Source organism: Gallinula chloropus (assembly GCF_964237585.1).
Source record: "Gallinula chloropus genome assembly, chromosome: 5".
Lineage (NCBI taxonomy): Eukaryota > Metazoa > Chordata > Aves > Gruiformes > Rallidae > Gallinula > Gallinula chloropus.
The window spans coordinates 25,505,212-25,523,792 of NC_140090.1; the positions used below are offsets into that span (position 1 = coordinate 25,505,212).

General features: G+C 40.9%; 1 protein-coding gene across 1 annotated transcript in view; it reads right to left on the bottom strand.

Moving 5' to 3' along the window:
* Positions 1–11,570, bottom strand: part of CWC22 (CWC22 spliceosome associated protein homolog) — a 32,958-nt gene extending 21,388 nt beyond the window's left edge. Inside the window, exons 1-12 of the mRNA XM_084265346.1 lie at positions 11,468–11,570; positions 8,427–8,494; positions 7,530–7,646; positions 7,175–7,432; positions 6,609–6,737; positions 4,231–4,399; positions 3,842–3,895; positions 2,809–2,944; positions 1,889–2,095; positions 1,708–1,770; positions 1,294–1,386; positions 9–90 (exon numbers count right to left, since the gene is read on the bottom strand). Of these exons, the coding sequence (XP_084121472.1) occupies positions 9–90; positions 1,294–1,386; positions 1,708–1,770; positions 1,889–2,095; positions 2,809–2,944; positions 3,842–3,895; positions 4,231–4,399; positions 6,609–6,737; positions 7,175–7,432; positions 7,530–7,646; positions 8,427–8,494; positions 11,468–11,494 (1,403 nt within the window). The 5' untranslated portion in view covers positions 11,495–11,570. The remainder of the gene's footprint in view (positions 1–8; positions 91–1,293; positions 1,387–1,707; positions 1,771–1,888; positions 2,096–2,808; positions 2,945–3,841; positions 3,896–4,230; positions 4,400–6,608; positions 6,738–7,174; positions 7,433–7,529; positions 7,647–8,426; positions 8,495–11,467) is intronic.
* Positions 11,571–18,581: the final 7,011 nt, after the last annotated feature.

The following is an 18,581-nucleotide window of genomic DNA, read 5'->3' on the forward strand; positions in this document are numbered from 1 at the left end:
ATATTTACCTTGACTGAATAGCAAGATAAATTGTACGACGGAAGGAGACCAAGTTAATTTCTGTTTTGTCATGGACAGTAACCTTCTGACCTGGGAAAGAAAAACAGGGTTTTGTACAAAGAAAAACATTAAAGTCAGATAGATACAATCTCTTTGAACAGTCCCAGTTATTGAGTCTGTCACACACTGTATAATACTTTTCCTAGAAAAGTTTAAGACTGTTTAACAGGTTTATTTATTATTGTACAGAGAAGGAAAGAAATACCCATATTTGGCTCATCTGTAACTAGCCAGTAAATATACAGTTTTAAGAGGATAACTAGGCTTTGGAAAGCCTCTCACTTGACTCAATTGCTGCAAAATCTGGGTTTAATATCTTTTGTCTACATTATTAGGAAAGTATTTTCTGCATAATGCAACTATACAATGCTTTATGTAGCCTCTCTAATTTTAACAGGAAATTCTGTGTTTCTGTTATGCACAGGATCTACATACTGCAAAATTCCATTTTGCCCTCAAGCCAGTGTGGAAAAGTCCATTCCAAATAACTGCTGCTGCGGAACACCTTAATTCCTAAGACATTCACTATCCCTTCATTCTTTTAAACTCTGGCAATAGCATAAATGATGAAAAGTTATGTGTATTCTCCAATCTTCCATCAGCCTGGAAATTTCTCTTCTGTGAAATACTCCAGTATACTGGCATGGAAGTCCATTCCCACCAGACCACAAGAACAGGACTTGGCTGGCTTTTCAGTTACTTGCACAGCCTCTACAAGCATTTCAGTTATGCTTCTACATCAGATTTTTCCCCAGGGAATCAAATGTTTTTTTTGAAATGGTGTAAATGCCGACTGCTTCTACTTGGGGGTGATATGAACTAAATAGTGAGAGATGAAGACTATAAAGTTGTAAGAAAACCCATTCTGATTTTGGAAGTGATTTTAAAATATGATAGAGCACTACAAAGTGTCCATCAAGGTTGTCTCCGCTGTTTAAGGAAGTGTTTTAATATTTGTTATTTTTACTGTCTGTTTGCAAGGCTTGTTTTGTGTGAATCCAATACAGTCAGGAACAATCAGGCAAAGCTGCTTTCCATTTCTGACCTGTGTTGAATGCTTTCTTTTAAACTATTTTTACTGTTTGCAACTAAATTATTTTCAGAACTAAGTGTTTAAGATTAAAACATCCCTTAATGTTTGAACATTCTTAAGTTTTGCAAAACGTGTAAGAAGTTACACTCTATCCTTTCAGCTACAGCCAATCACTAGAAAGGTACCAGTCATATACTTACCATCTTCATCCTCCTCTTCATCTTCTTCATCTTCCTCACTACTTCCAGCCTCCTGATCTCCTTCAGATTCACTGTCACCTTCATCAAGAATTTCTGAAAGAGCAGTATCCCAGATTAAAGGTCTATAGACGAGAGTAGTTTCATTACCAAAAAACCTGATCCAACACCTAAGAGCTACTGTCTCACATGGAGAATGTGGCAGAGACAAAAAAACCTGTCATGACTGAATGAAAATGTAGCTGGAGAAATAATACTGAAGAACCTAGTAGGAATACATTGGAAAGGTCTATGACCAACTGAGACACACAAATATCTCCTATTGTTAAACAGTAAAACTAGGTAACAATAGTTAGGCAAATAACTGGCCCATGTTTGTAAACGTATAAGTAGCGTATACACACAACACTCCCCTACCTTTCTTCAGTGCCTTGTATTTCTCTTCATTTTCCATAAAGTTTGGATCCATCTTGAAAACATCTTTGGAATAAAAGAGAATCTTTATTTAAAATACAAAGATAAGAAAACAATGAAAACAATCACAAATTTGTTTTCATGGGGAATGCAATCACAGAATTATCTTCCGTTTCTGACTTACTGAGAACATCCTCTGGGTTGTAGTCATCTTCTAATGGCAACATGTGAGTAAACTGATCCTCCTCTTCCACTAGATCTAATCCCTCTGGAATGATTGGGTGATCCTTGAAGCCATCCTTCCTTACAGCAAACATGACTTCTATCATATACTGAACACGCACATCAATTTTAGATTCATGCAGAATGTGCCGAAGACGGTCAAAGATCGCTTTGGAGGGAAACAGAAATGTAAATACACGTGTGCTGGCTTTGACTGGGACAGAGAAAGTTTTCTTCATAGTATCTAGTACATTTTGGATTTGTGCTGAAAGCAGTGCTGATAACAGAGAGAGATTTTCATTATTGCTGAGTGGTGCTTACACCGAGTCAAGACCTTTTCTTCTGACACCATCTCTCTCACCAGCAAGCAGACTGGGGCTGCAAAAGAAGTTGGGAGTGGATGCAGCCAGGACAGCTGTCCTCAGCTGACCAAAGGGATATTCCATACCACATGACATCACACTCTGTATGTAACAGGGAGGTGTGATCACTGCCCAGTAACAAGACTGGGCATCGGGGGGTTTTTTTCCCCCCTGCTCCACAGGTGGTGAGCAATTGCATTCGTGCATCATTTGACTTTTTTTATATGTATGTGTATATACACATATAATTACTATTGCTATTCTTTTCTTTCTTTATCCTATTAAACTGTCTTTATCATGAGTTTGGATTGGCTGGGGGGGTGTTTTGGTTGTTTTTTCCTCTTTTTTTTTTTTTCCTTTCCTTTTTTTTCTCTCACTCTCCCCCATTCCCACTGCAGAGGGAAGTGAGCAAGTAGTTGCATGGTGCTTAGCTACCGGCTGGGGTTAAACCATGACAACATGAAAAGGATTTACTAATACAAACATCAAAAAGGCAAATGTTGTGGCTAATTATACTTACCATTAATACCTCTAGGAGAAACTTCTGTTAACTTGAGCCCGCTCTCTTTAATAAATCCAATTGCTACTTCAATACTGTCATCAGTAGGCCTTTCAAGAAGCAAAGTAAGCATTTCCAAACATAAAACTTCATGTGCCTATGGAAAGAATATAGTGAAAGAATTTGAATGTATGATGTTACACTATTATTAGTGATTTGCTTAATGGAGCAATGCAGCTTTTGAGGGTCCCGTAATGCTTCTTTTATCACATAGACAAGGCAAAAGTTCATCAAGAGGAAATCAAAATCTCAAGTACAACTAACACCTGCAAAATTTTACACCAACTCTGAGGTGAATGTGACTATACTGTTGAAACAAATAAGCAACAAAACCCCATTTTGCCATTAAGAAAAAAAAAATAGAATGTGTGCCTAAGAAACTAATAAAACAGCACTTACATTACAGAAACTAGTTTTAAGTACACTGTGTATATAATCAAATCAGGTCTTTCAGGATCAGGCACAAAAGTAAATGGCACATTTCAGATCCGTTTCCTTTTTACAAGAACGCTGTATATTCCCAGCACATTGCTGAAAACACTGCTTCTTGCCATCATTTCAATTGGAGTATCCTGACTTCTAACACATAAAGGTGGTATAGAGCTGGATACAAATTTGATTTAGATCTGAATCTAGCTCTGCCTACACAAACGGCAATTTTGCAAGAAAACTGTTTTAAGATCTGTGGGACAGAACCTAAGATGCAGCTTTGTATCAAGATTTGTCTGAATACTAACCCAAACATAGTTACAAAGTCTAGGGAAGCTCTGGAGTATAAGTGCAATAGTAAGAGATGGTAACTGCATAGGCAGTTATCAATGTGTTTTCTTAAAAGGCCCCAAACACTGGCAGCAAACATTAAAAGGAAACCTGAACTCAGATTTTCAGTAGCCTTTAGAACAGGAAAGGGATCTTCACTTAGGCTACTGCTGACTTGAAACTAAAGAAATAGCCCTGAAGGGTTTGGGTTGAGCAGAAACATGAAACAACATACCACATTCTGATTCATCAAATGTGCAACAAACTTTGAAGATGTCAGACAGAGTTGCTAAAAAAAAAAAAAGAAAAAAGGACATTTTGACACATCTTATACAGAGGAAAAATTTACTAAGATTTGTGCATTACTCAATCACATTAAATCGTGAAACTATTTTAGGATACTGACAGCTGTTTACAATTAGGACAGTACACTCCCAAAGAAAACTATACTAGTACCAACCAAGAATAGGTTGTCAAGCTTCATGATACTCTAATACCACTGTCCTTAATGTACTAATGATAGGTGCCAACGCACAGGTCTTGGCCATGTTTCTTTCAAGTATTTCATTTGAACACACCTGGCACAAGGTTAATGCTGCAGAACTCTCTCTGCGTTTCACATACCTTATCATTCCTGCGATACCCTTTGCGAAAGTTTAGTATCAATCTCTTGAGAATCAGTTCACCAATATTTGGAAACTTTGAATTGATAATTGCCACAAGAGCCGCGTAAACATGGGTAAAAATTGGAGAGGCACTCTGAGCTTGCAAAATGGACCGAGAGAGCAATCCCCTGTAGAAAAGGATGTAAGTTTCAGATTTTTCTGGCAATAAAACATTCAATGTTTTTATTCAGTACTTATCACAATATACTATTGTATGACTAGAGTAAGAGAAGATACCAGATGGTAATTTTGAAACCATTGTTTATGATGACACAAATAGTTTTGCAAAATGTGTTACCCAAATGTGTCTAAATCAAGACATTTTTAAATGGACACTGTATCTTTCATTAAATATTGTTCCTATTAGAACTATATTTGAAAGCATATATTTATGTGTATGTCTGTATAAGTGTATATTTGAAAGCTTTACATAAGCACAGAAGTCTTCATCTTGTATCCTGCAATTATACCTCTAACACAAACACAGGCTCTTCTTGGCTTTGAAATCTGTATGACTTTCTTTTCCTCAGCTGAAAAAACAAAATCCTATTTGTGACCAAAAAAAATATCTGCTCTGCAACTATCTATATAAAAGCCCAGAACTGCATTCTAGAATAACAACTTCAACAAGCCAAACAAACTTCTAAGAAATAAGAATTGTATTTCCATAAAAGGTCTCTCACAATAAAGATCTACCTAGAAATAACAAAACTGAATGTTCAGTAAAACCCGAATGGGCAAACCAATGCTTTTCAGTGCTTTTTTTTCAAATGAAACTGCCTATTTTCAACATCATAATTATGTTTTGGAACTGAGAACTGATTATACTACTACTTAGAGCCTAAGTCAATGTAAACACAAGGCTCATGAAATAATTGGTTTTTTATTGTACTAACAGTCCAATCTAACTTTTCGATACTAACATTCTGATCAAGACTAAAGTTTGAAAAAAATGACATTTTCTTAACCCTCTCAGACTTGCTTTTTTCTAATGCTTTAGCATACCGAAATTGACTTTTGCTGTATTACTTCCTATAAAAGGCTGAGGAGGAGAAAAAAAGCCCACGAACTGTGAACTGTCTAAGTGCAAGTTGACATACAGCCCTATTTTCTTTGTTGGGTATTGAAATCTTCTAAAAAAAGCTTCTAAATGGTACTAAATACAAACTGCATAAGGACATTATTCCTCCTTACTTTGAAGCTGTCAAATAAATAGAACTCATTTCACACACATGCCCAGAAACAGAAAACTTCTTATTTACAAGCTGAAAGTGGTCTGGTTCAGATCCTATTTACCCTCTAGATAAGAAAAATCAGAAAAGCACTTCACAGCTTCACAAAACTTTATGTCATTAGTTCTATGTGCACTTTTGTGCAAAACTGGAAGTAGAAGTGAACTACAAGAAGGAAAATTGTGTAATTTCCCATCTATATTATTTTGAAATGCATAGATTTAGAACCCACACACAAAAACTTCCAGAGACAAGTATATTCTAAAAAACATTCAGTAAGGTCATTTTGAAAAAAAAAATTATTACTGCTTACATGAAAGTGAAATATAAGCAAGTAAAAAGCAGTTCTACAACAGATTATTCATTATTACTTTTAACAGCAACCGCATTTAGGAACTACGTGCTTACCCTGTTGTTATTTTTATATTATTTGCAGGATTCTGATCTTCCCATCAGGTATGTCATACATGAAAGCAACATATTCCTTAGCTATAAGGTCCTCAGTTGATTGTAACAGAAAAAGTATTGGTGTTTGAAATGTAACAGAATTATTTCTGAATATTTTGTTCAGAGATGTTTTTTGTGATGGTGCTTCATTTTGAAATGGCAGCCAATCTACAAAAAACATCCTTTCCTAGGCCAGCACATTTAACTCCAATTGACATAAAAATTAAACCAAGGAAAGTCATCACATGCTATTTGTACTGATCCCAAATAGCATTACAACAATAAACAATCCAGCCAGATTAACTGTAGTAAAACTTTTGCTAAAAACTGGCTACAAATATTGTTTGTCCCAAAGAACAAAAACATGGAATACAAAAGTACATGGAGAGACACCTGTAAATTACAAGTCGCTCAAGTAAAGCGCGTAGGCAGAGCCTGCTGGAAAAGGCAACACAGACCATCTGTTCCATCCTTATCCCTCCATGTGTACAATCCCTTCCCCAAGTAAGGGACCACTCTGCACAGGACAATATAGCCTATGGCTAATTTTAAAGTCTGAGTAACATACATACACTGCACATAGCACAGTGATGTACACATGGACAGTATCTATACTGGCAGAAAAGCCGAAGAATTGTTTTAAAATACTAAGACTTACCTTCCCCGGACAATATTTTCCTGAAGGAGCTCATGAATGATATTTTCTATATTAGAAACGTTCACTTTATTGACAAGACCATTGATCGACTTCTTCAAAGCTTCCCAACTCATCCTCTGATATGCCAAGCTATTGGAAAGGTTATCACAAATCATTAATGAATATGAGGTGGCAGCAACTGTATAGATATAAAAAATTCAAACCTAAGCTGCAACGACTAGGATAGGTAAGAAAATACTAACTGCACAAGCAGGAAGACTAGTTCACAATTACTCACTTAACTAGAAAGTCACTGAGCCAATGCAATATATCAAAATGTAATTTGCCACAGGTATATGATATAACCCAATTTTCAAAGATACTCCACAGAAAATCTCAGGTTATGTTCTGTATTCCCCTTTTCCATTTAGACTTTGCAGCAGCAGCAGGTACAGTCATAATGCAATTCTCTTACTCTCCTGATAAAAATATATGTTCACAAGAATCATCACAGCACTCAAAAGGTATCCCATTTCCATGAACTTCCACTATTCACTAAAAATTCTAGTATGGTACTTTCAACTCACCTATTTTTATCAGTGATTTGCTCTTGCATCATCCTGAGCTTGGCAGGTGGAATATATGCACCACCTGTGCGAGTAAGGATTGGATCCACTTCTTCTTTCTTCTTCTTCGAAGTGGTGTCATCATGAGCAAGCGAGCTCTGGACTGTCGACCTCTCGGGACTCCTACGATCAGGCGATGAGTATCTCCTCTGCTTCCTTCGATCAGAGTCTCTCTCCTCCCATTTCTCGTAGTGCCTGTCTCTCCCTCTTTCCATCCTCCTAAAAAATCCAAAGAGCCAACAGGGTTCGTGAAAATTTTTCACATTTTATTCCTTAAAATTAATATTTTATTACTAAGAAAGGGTTTGATACTTGCCTTCCATCTGAAGTTCTGTCATCATAATAATCTCTTCTTGAATATTCCTGATCATATCTGCTGTCATCAGAGTACCTTCTCTTTCTGGGAGATGGTGACCTGTCACGCTCTATATCCCTATTTGCAACCCAAGACACAAAATTATTTTACTCTTAGAAAAGCCATCTATTAGCATGTACTTACAATACATTACATATATATCTAACTGTCCCAATTCTGCAACCTCAGTGTCAATACACGTCATTCAAATAGGAGATGCTTTTATAGAAATTTGTTGTCAGCAGAATACAGCCAAAAACCAAGGAGAAGCACTGTAACAGAAAGATCCTCCTGGAACTTAACATTAAATCCTAAATGGGAATAACATCAAATACTAGAGGTAAATTCAGCCTTGTGCATTCCTCAGAACACATGCATTTATTTATTTCCCCTACTTTCACCTGTGTAGCATGAAAGAGTACAAGAAGTTTAGTACATGAGGTTTCATTCTAATTAAAATGTAAAAATAGAAGTAAACTGGTAACAGTTCATCTCATGCCTCAGTAGACTGCACTTCAAATCTTATTTCTCTACCTCCCGCTGGCATCAATAATCTTGCTCTAAAATGACAATTGTGGTATCAGTAATATGCAAGTCCAAGCAAAAAGCTGGAATCTAATTTCCATTTCCAGTCCCATGACAATTTAACTGAATGCTAAGGATTTTTTTAAGATTTAGTTTTAATAACAGATCTATTTAATTACCTCTATATTGACTTCCAAGTATTTTATTACGCCTACATTTATTTTTCACTGCTCAGTTACGATGATATATAAGAAGAGGAGCAGTTAAATTATTTAACTCACTATGTGAGGTATATACAGAGAATTGTAGGGTATGTATATCAAATCGTTCTACCTGTCCTCTGGAGACAAACTTCTATGGCGTGAACTGTAGTTTTCCTTCCTTTCATAACTGGAACCATGCTTCAAGAAAACAGAAAGAAAAATCAAGCTCCAACATTATATGTTAATTACTGTGAGCAAATATATCTCAAGATCAGTGTTCTTCATCTAATAAAGCTAATGGCAGTCAGGTACAACAAGGAGAGCTGTTTGTAAGTAACAAGTAGTCAAGCAGCTGGAGTCCCAGCTACAGGATGCTGCAGGTGCCAAATGCTTACACGGGTTCATGAGACTGGACAAACACTGAAGAAAAATTCACATGGGTTACCAGAGAAATCACCTGTCTCAGGAAGCTGCAAACAGGCAGAGACCAGGAGAGTATGTGCAAAAGAGTACTTTTATGGTTGCCCTGTTCCTAAACTTTTCAAGGCATTTGCTATCAATTACTTTACGTTTGTTATCAATTTACCTTTAGTCTGCCTTTCCTTCTTCCATATACCACTTTACACTTTGTGGCACCACATACGCAGTACTATTAACAGAATTCAACCACTTCCTGTTTGAAGAAAGTCTTTCCTCTCTTCTAAAGATCCTCTTTATTGCACAAGTTTCCTTACATACCTCCTTTCCACTAATCATGATTTATTTTCTCATGAGTTATTCCTATCTTGATACAGTCTAAACATCTAAGTTACACTGTTCCACTTGACAAATCCTGGAAGTAAATCTTATTCTAGATTTTTGAAATGTAAGTTTGTATGATTGTTTAAGTGGTAAACACGTAGTTCACAGTAAATTCTGTTGTCTGAACCATGACATATAAATGGAGTCCTAAACAAAAATCAGAGTGTGACAGCACCTACAACATACATAGAAAGACAGGGGTCTCATCAAAACGTTTCAAAACTACTTTGGCAAAGCTAAGAAGCAGCTTTTGATCACTATACTATCATTGTAAGGGTTCTCTTACAATGTATTGTTAACATATTATTGTAAACCGTGTTAAATATTTAATTCTTAATATTTAACTGTTAAATAATTAAATATAAAATATGAGTAAATTAATTATATTAATATAATTGATATAAATTAAGTATATAATTAAACATTGTTAGATATTTAATATTAAAAACTTAAATATTAAAATATTATTGTTTTTTAGCACCACAATCTCATGAGATCAGCACGAAATAGGTAACTTCACCTTGATGCAGAAACTTGACAAAAGGACTTGCTTACAAAACCTGCAGAATTTTTTTGAGTGGCATTCTATCTGTTAACACGCTGCCGTGGTACGTTTTGAACCAAAGAACCAGTTAAAGCTGCTGGATTAGTAAAATACAATACCTCCTTCATAAGCAGACCCCAGTGGGACAGCTGTACCCAGCGATCTCCAAAACCCTAACTGATAAGTAGCTCTACTAAATAGCAAGTATGGTGTACTGTGCAAGTAAAATCAGTATCGACTGAGGCTTCCTAGAGAAATAATTGCCACAAAAGATTATGAGCATTATTTTATCAACAGTCCGACGAGGCTGACTTGCTATCACTCAGAGTGGGGTGGGGCAGGGTGGGGTGTGTGCATATATACATGTAAATACACATATATCTTGGGTTTTGAGACCACTGTAAGTTTTCCTAGAATACAGTCTTCTCTAAGGTACATTTTAATGCTGGGCTAAAACTATTCCCCGTATTTTCTTTCCTGAACCAAGACAATGGTACAGAACAAATACATTGCATCATTTACTGGGAGCTCTGCAAAAGAACATCCACCTGACAATTTCACTCCAGAATTACATTATCTTTGATGGCAAGGCTAGTACAAGAAACTCCTGTATCCCCATCACGGTTTTCTTCCCCTTGCAATACTGATTCATGGGACTGTACCATATAGCAGATCACCAAAAACATTCAAGGTTAAAAAAAGTCCTTAAGTTCTTGGGTTTTTTCCCCAAAATACTACAGTGCAAGACTATCCTAAGCTTCTAAGAAACTGGCAACACAAGTCTTTGAAACACACAAGACAGTTACTGTATTTGAGTAGTATTTAGTAGATGCCAAGAAGCAGGTCTTTTAGGATGATCCATTCTCCTGAGTTCTGCATCATCTACATTCACCCAAGCAGACCCAGGAAGACGAGCGTTCACAGAACTAAAACAATGTCACAGAAGTATCTGTACTTGGCAGTTCTCTTGTCTCCTTGCAAAAGCAGCTGTTTGCTGAAGTACTTGTCACCCTCAGCTCTTCGGAACCAGGCTTTCTGCCAAGTCAGTCTTCTTCCGTGTTCATTTTGATTAAAAGCATTAACAGAATGTGTTCAAACAGTGTGCTTTCCCTAGCTGGCTCACTTTGACAGATGAGGAAACACTACCACAAACACCAGACTGAGAAGCTGTGACAAGTTACCAAACTATTCCTCAAGTATCCCTATTAAAAACACCTCCAGTCAGAAAAGCTGGAACCAAAAGCACAATGGAAGCCTATGCAGGGCTAAAAACCCATGGAGTTTCTCTGCTGTATTTGAGACAGCGTAATCTGTCGCAAACAGTATATCTTACAAAGGTAACATCTCTAGACCATCATCTTAGCAGAGTAATTTTAAAACAAGTATTTTCTTCTTGCTTTCCTAAAATCATTGCCATCCATTCAGAAATATACCACACATATTTAACTTTCACAGTAATGAATACAGTTCCTACATTAATTACTACTTCCTGCCTTTATGTCATCACATCAGTGTTGATGTTAAATCATCTCTTTCCTCCATTCCTCCACACATTTATGTTCTTTGTTGAGCCATCATTCAGTCACTTTTCACCAATTACTTTATCATTACATACTAATAATGTTCAAAATTTCCATTGTTAGCACAACAAGTGTTAGAAACAACAGTCATTGACCAACTTCATAGTGATATTTTGCTTGCAAAGAGCTGCTGTCAATTACAGACATTGCTTGCTTTACTTTCAGGGCATTCTCTTTACCACACCAAATACACACAAGTAATACAGGAATAATCAAAGCCCACAACTTAGGTGTAAGAACACTTACATTTACTTGTGTCACCCGGCTCTTCATCTTGACTTCCTAGCTTTTATGAAGTTCTGAATGTGCAGCAATGAGACAATCTGAGGTGGAGTTCAGCATATGAAAACCATTTCATCTACAACACACCAAGGACAACAAAAACTTTCTGTCCCACACAGAACCGGTACTTGTAGCTTTGACTTGCTCTTTACAGCTATGTTTCCATAACTCCTTAAAGCACAGCAAAGCAAACAGGTTGCCTCTCCTCACCCCCTCCCCAAAACCCAGTCAGACCTCTGGTGGGGTACCCAGCACCTGTCGCTCGCGATGATGGCCGTAAAACGGCAGCCGGGAACTGACCAGCACCACCGCCGCGGCCACTCGAAACGGCCAGCCGTAGGTCCCGGTGGCCAGGCCGCGACATCCCCTGCCGCGGCCCCGCTCACAAGCCCAGCCACAGGGAGCTCTGCCACGGGGCTCCCGACCCACCCCCACCCCCGCCTACCGAGCCCTCCGCGGGGCTGCGCAACCGCCCAGCCGCGTCCCCCCGCCCGCTGCCGAAACGCGACCTGAGAGGGGAAGCCGCGACCACCTAACTCGCAGGCTGACCCGGCCGGCTCCCGGAGGAAAGGCGGAGCGGAGGAGCGCCGCGCTGCCCGCCGGGGAGCTGCCGCCAACCGCTCGCGGCCCACCCAGCCCCGCACCCGCCAACCGCCCGCGGCCCACCCAGACCCAGCCCCGCACCCGCCAACCGCTCGCGGCCCACCCAGACCCGCACCCAGCTACCGCCCGCCGCCGCGCACGACCAGAAACACCGTCACTTCCGGCGGAAAAGAGACGCGCAATGAGCGCGCCGAGCTCGAGCCCCTCCCAGCGGCGGCGCTCGGCGCGCACGCGCCGACGGCTACGGCTCCGCGAGCCGCGCGGGGAACGTGTGTGGTCCCGGCCGCGCGAGCCGCGGTGCACGACGGGAAACGCAGTCGGGCGGCGGAGGCTCCCGGCCGCCATCTTGCGGTCCTGGCCGCGGCTTCGGCGGGTGCTGAGAGACGGGCGTGGCCGTACCTTTCTACCGCCCCACCTCTTACTGAGACGAAGAGTGTTTACGGGGGCGGAATGACACCGCAGCGCACTCGTCTGTCACACATCAGCTGCTGGTTAAATGCACCCTGGGACAGGACCCAGTTTGTGAGGTGTCAGGTTGTGCTGAGTTAGGGTGCTCTTGGGGCGCCTGCTCCGGGCCTGGTTGCACCTACACAGGGCTGGAGTAACCCAGTGCCCCGACTCCAGGAGAGGGCCTGAGCCTGATCGCAGGCACACACCCGCAAGCATTGGAGGCAGTAATGAAATGCTTAGGGGGCTGAAACAAGAGAAGATTGCGATGTAAGGCCGCCAAGTGCTTTACAGTTCTTTTTCAGCCCTTGTGAAATAAAGGAAATAAGCTCTTGGAGAACTTGGTAGATGCAGGTTGGAAAGGCTTGGATTCATCCCTGAGGCAGGTGGCTCTCGCAGGGACATTGATAACCAAGCTGTGCAGCAGCGCTGCGCACCGCCAGTGTCTGTGCACAAGCCCGGGTGCATGGCCGTGTGCTGGGCTGCAGTATTTGTGGAGGGGAAGAAGGTAGCAGTGAGGTGTCCCAGCCCTGTCTCCACCCACGGGGCAGCCCAGGTGGCTTAGACCTGGTTGTGCCTAGCATCTTCTAGCCTTCCTCTGCCAGCCCTGATGCATTGCCTCAGGCCTGTAGGTTGGTAAGCCAATCTGAATGAGTTTTTAGTGGCAGTAGTCCTAAAACTTGCAAAATTGAAGTCCTCTCTAGCCTTTTGGAAAGGTGGAAGGGACTTGGTTTGTTCTGCTGAACCACTCACTTCGGGTGCGGAATGACTGAGAGGAGCATAAGGGCTCAATCTCCCCATTGTCTCATGATACTGGCCAGTCACACGCCAGACAACAGTGGGGAAGTAGCATGCACAGCAAGAAAAAGTGGAAAACCTTTATTTCCTGCAACAATAGGAAAATGCTATTGAACCGTTGCAGAACACCAGCTCCTTCAATATACTACTAAGTATGGAATATACAATGAAATCAAAATGGTCTACGAAAGAAAGCAAAATGAAGATGTTTCAAGAAAAAACCACACAACAAAACCCTAAATTTTGAAATTCAGTCACAGTTCCTTAAGAAAACTCACGTAACATTCCTATTGAGTGCTTATTTTTCAGGAAAATCCTTTGGATATGCTCCCATTGACTTACTCTGCAACAAATTATAAGCTCCACACTTTTTTTGGAAAGCCTCAGTATCTTCTTGATACTTTCTAAAATTACTTGCTCTGAGGAATCCCTGCTTCATGCAGGCAGAAGCAAGACTCAAGGCAAGGAATCGTGCATGCTTGTCTAGTTTGTTCAAATAAAGGCTTGTTTCTTATACCCTGCCCATGGAAATGACTTGCCTTTTCCCCCTGCTTCTTCCCTTAATGTTCTTAAGTGTGTATTCCTCTGATCCTGAATGATACCACGTTCCTGGCTGTGGGAATGGAATAGCTTGTTTTCTCCTTGGCCATATAATTTCTGTTCAGGACTCCTGAGTTATTTTTCCAGTTTTGCCAGTGACTTGTTGGGATACATTGGGTTAATTCCTAATCTTCCTTGCTGTTCTGAGAACCTTTCTGTAGAACAATGCAGAAAGCAGAGCTTCCTGGAGCCTGTTGGGGGGGGGGGGGGGGGGTTGAGATCTACTTTATATTTGATCAGAGTTTTGTGGGGTCTTTTTTCTTTTGTGGGTGAAGCTATATAAACACAATGCAATTAATATTTATAGTTGGTTTGGGTTTGTTTGGGGGTTTTCAAAAATATTTTCTGTTAATTTTTAAAACTATCAACCGAATTTAATAAAACTTTCTCAAGGTTGGAAAAACACTACAAGTTGTTTGTTTTTTTTTTCTTTCTGGTTAATCTGGTGCAGCAGTTTAAGACTTGGGCACTGAGATATGAGCCACCTGCCCTGCTCTTCTGTCCCAGACTATGATCCTATGGAAGGGTGAGAGAAAGGGGGTATCAGCCCATGACTGAGATAATTTGGAATCCTGTGCAGCATTTTGACTCAAGCCCACTTTGGTTTAAACAAAGATACCAGTCTTTGCTCTCAAGGACTTGACGTGTTTGCAAAATGACTACGAACCCACTCTCAAGCTTCTCCAAAGGCCAGCTGTGCCATTGTAAAACTGTGCATGTATCCCACACCCCAGAGGTAATGGCTATTCTTACAAAATCGTAAAAGTCAAGACTCTCATTTGCTTTGCAATATGAAGAAGGGTAATCAATAAAGCAAGAAATCTCTAATCACAACAGACACAGGGATAGGGCATTTTAAGTAATAACAATTGGGAGAAGCAACTGATTTTATTTTTTTCCCAGCTTTTAACTAAGTTTTAACTACAGAATTTTATATCTGTGGCTTTCAAAATGCCTTGCAACTGTGGCAACACAGGGCACTGAAACCAGCATGTATCTGGACGGCAGTACGGATTCTGACACTATCAATTCTCAAATGCTTTCACTAGATGTTCCCTGAACCCACTGCAAATACGTCGCCTGCCCGTGAGCTCTCTGTGGTTTCCCGTTCTGCTGTGAAAGTAATCTTTTTCCTGCCTCACGCTGTGTAAACAGGTGCCATCAAATAAAAAGGCATATGGCATCAGTGTGGCAGCGGCATCTCAGGAGAGGGATGTCCTGTGGCTGATGGCGCACGTACCATCGCTCAGGCTGTCCCTCCAAGCGCCCCGGGAGAGAGCAAACGCGGACAGCTGAGCGCTCCCTCGGAGGGAGCCTGAGGACAGGCACGGGAAATAGGCAGTCTGCTTCGAGGTGTCTTCTTCACTGGGAGGCAGCTGATTACCTCAGAGAAACAAGTTTGTGTTTTGAAAGCAGCTCAGTAACACAGGATGACAGAAATTGCACTCTCCAGTTTCTCTGCTTAAATGAGGAAAGTGGAGCAGGGCTGGGAAGGTGGGATTCATTTGGCAGGGGAAAGGGCAGTTTAAGAGGAGCAGTGAAGTGAGTGTTTCCCGTTGTCTTTTCCTAATTTTATGCTTTTACTGATGGATTATGGAGTGCAGCTCCCTTCTGCTTGTTTCTCCTCTGGTCTGCTCATCTTGCAGTCTCTTTACTGCAGTGCATCACCCTTACACTTTATTCTTCATCAGGATGAATGGAGAATACCTTTAGTTTTATAGTGGGTCTAGTCTCATGGTTTGGCAACGTGCTTTAAGAGATCTAAGCTTAAATTCTGTGAGGGTGAAAAGACATGCTCGTCCAAAGCCTGCACTTCCCAAGCCTTAAGGAGTCGGCAGCAATGCAGTTGAATACCCCAGATCAGCCTTTTTGAATCTGCTGCACTCAAGATCCCAAATGTACGGGGTTCAAAGCAGAGTCACGAGTCTGGTTTCTGACTTGGAGAGAGCAGGAGGAATTCAGGCACATCCTCTGCTTGGTGTGTCTTGCACAGCTTCTTGCTCAGCATGTGGGCTGCCTTAATTGCCTGGGAAGCTCTCAGGCCTCTGCGGTTGCGGTGGATGAAGCATCTAACTGTAGCAATCCTAATCACCCTGCAGGAGTCACGCAGATAGCCTCTAAGCGTGAGAGATGGTGAGCATCTCCCGTCTCTATCTGAGTCTGAACTAAATTCTTGCAATTAGAATGGAGTGTCATTATGGAGTCAGGGAACAAAACCCCACCCAAACCCCGAAGACAAAAACACAGAGGAAGAAAAAAAATCCCAACCCCCTGCAGAAGTGTATGCTCAATCATTGGCCCTGTGTGTATGTACAGGTAACCCCAGTGACCGCACAGAGCTGCCCCACGTGCAAAGAGTGGGTCCCCATGTACCAGCACCTGCACTCGGTGGAACCAGTCACAGCATGGCAGGACTCTGTTCAACCCAGCATGGAAACCTTAACACCCACACCCCCAGTTCCAGGTACAGTGCATGAAAGCAGGAGTAGCTCGTGAACATTATTAAGCACACACCTGAAGAAACTGCACAAGAGCAGTCTGACTACAGCTCTTTGTAGATCACTGTCATACAGGTTTACCGGTATTTCTGAGTTAGGTCATGTCTGCTGCACAGAGCAAGTGGAGTGGAGATACATGAGCTAAGTTACCTCTGAACGAGCTAGTTCTTGTACCAGAAACTTTATAGCCACACTGAATAGAAATCTGTCCAATACACCTTGTTTCATTAGGTTAGCGCCGTGATACGGATGGGCTAGCAGGCTCACATTGCTTCTGGTATCTGAATTAACTCATGCCAAATACTTTATATATGTTTAAGACAGCAGTAATCAACATAGAGTGCTTCCGCTTTTCTTAAGCGAGGACAATGATAGACCAGACCTTAAAATACAGTAACACGCAGTTCATACATAATTAAATCAACATGAGAAGTTGTGCCTTCAGATAAGGCAAATTTAAAATATAAATTTCCACATCCTGAAAGTGCTGAAAGCAGTGGCAATTCAACTGAGACTAATAGCAATTAAACCAAACATAGTCATAATCTTTGAAACCTGCACAAAGGGAGAAAGGATAATGTGTCCAACAAATTCAAATTCATCAGCTTAATGTTGTGCATGAATACTCCATTAGTAAGCCACAGGAAACAGTTTTAGTCATGTTGTTTTCCCATGGCAGTTTTTGTCATTGTGCTTGAAATGATTCAAGCTAAGAATCATCCATACACTGCACTCCCTGGACTGGCACCTCTCCTGGCATAGGCAGCTGCAGCTCTATCAGCTCCCAGTCCTCTGCAAACAAGCAGCAAGGGTCTGTATCTCACAACCCACCAGCAGCACCTAACACTACTGAGAAAGCAACAGTAGCTGCTCCTGTATCTTACTCGGGTGGCTGATTGTTTGCAGTTGATACTGCTTCATTATTTAATCACAGAATGATGGAGACTGGATTCCCTGCCTGCATTATTAGGAGTATGGCATCTATAGGCAATTAATACCTGTTCCATTTAATGAGTGTGACCTTTAGCATGCTGCAGAATTTAAATTTGGTGTGAGGCTGAAATATGTCCAGATAGCCATTATGATGCACCAGCCATAGGATGTTACTCCACACCTCAGCTGACAAAGAAAATCCCATCCTCTGTGGTTTCAGTATGAGGTCGGTCTGAGGAGGTCAGACAGAACAAAGCTGAATGTGGCATGCAATCCCTTCTGCTGCCTTTCCTGTGGCAGCAATCTCTGCTACAGCATGTTAAGAAGCAATGTGTGTGAGAGAGAAGGAAGGACAGGAGGAAACTTATACTTCACCTATATACTGCTCTTTCAGAGGGATTTCCTATTTATGCTATGAACTCCCTTCGCTGTTATGCTGTAATTAATTCTAGAAGATCACGTATTTAAAATATTAACTCATTTAGTACCACAAATGGATGACATTTGTGACATTCCATCAAAAATGTTATTTTTCCCAAGAAAACGCCGTGAGGCTCCTAGCTCGTTTGGAAGCCTCATCAAAGTAAAGCTATCCCCATGAGCTCTGTGGGTAAGGATGATCATATGTAGAACTTCCAATTTCACTGTGTGAAAACACATGACATATGTTTTCTATTATTTTTAATGACAAGTCTCTCAACTGCTTCTCATAGTAGTCGGAAATCTGCTCAGCTCCTGTTTAAAGCAGGTTCTTAGTCTGTATGCTAGGATTTCCTTTCTTTTAATTTTGTTCTTTGACAAGCTTCTAGTCCTGGAAAGCATCCCTGTCCCTTCAGGCACCTTCTATCCTCAAAGTGCCCACAGTAAGCATGTTATTCGGGAAAGGAAAGCACAGCATATGCAGATCAGCATTAAAAAAAAAAAATCCTTTTCGCTCTCAGTTTTTGCTCATTCATGTGTTTGATGGTTCTTTCTTTGCTTGAAGTCAGGTCACTGTGGTCTGTGTGAACTGGTGCTCTGCCCTTAGGTCCGCTTTGTACTTAACGCTGCAGAAGATGCCTCCTGATTTTCCAGTGATGAGAATTCATTAAACCAAAGTGTTAATCTACCACCAGTCTCCTGAAGAATAAGTCTGTGTCTGAAAATTTGAGGCTTTACCATGAACTGAACTGTGTCATCATTTGGCAGCCATAGCTTAT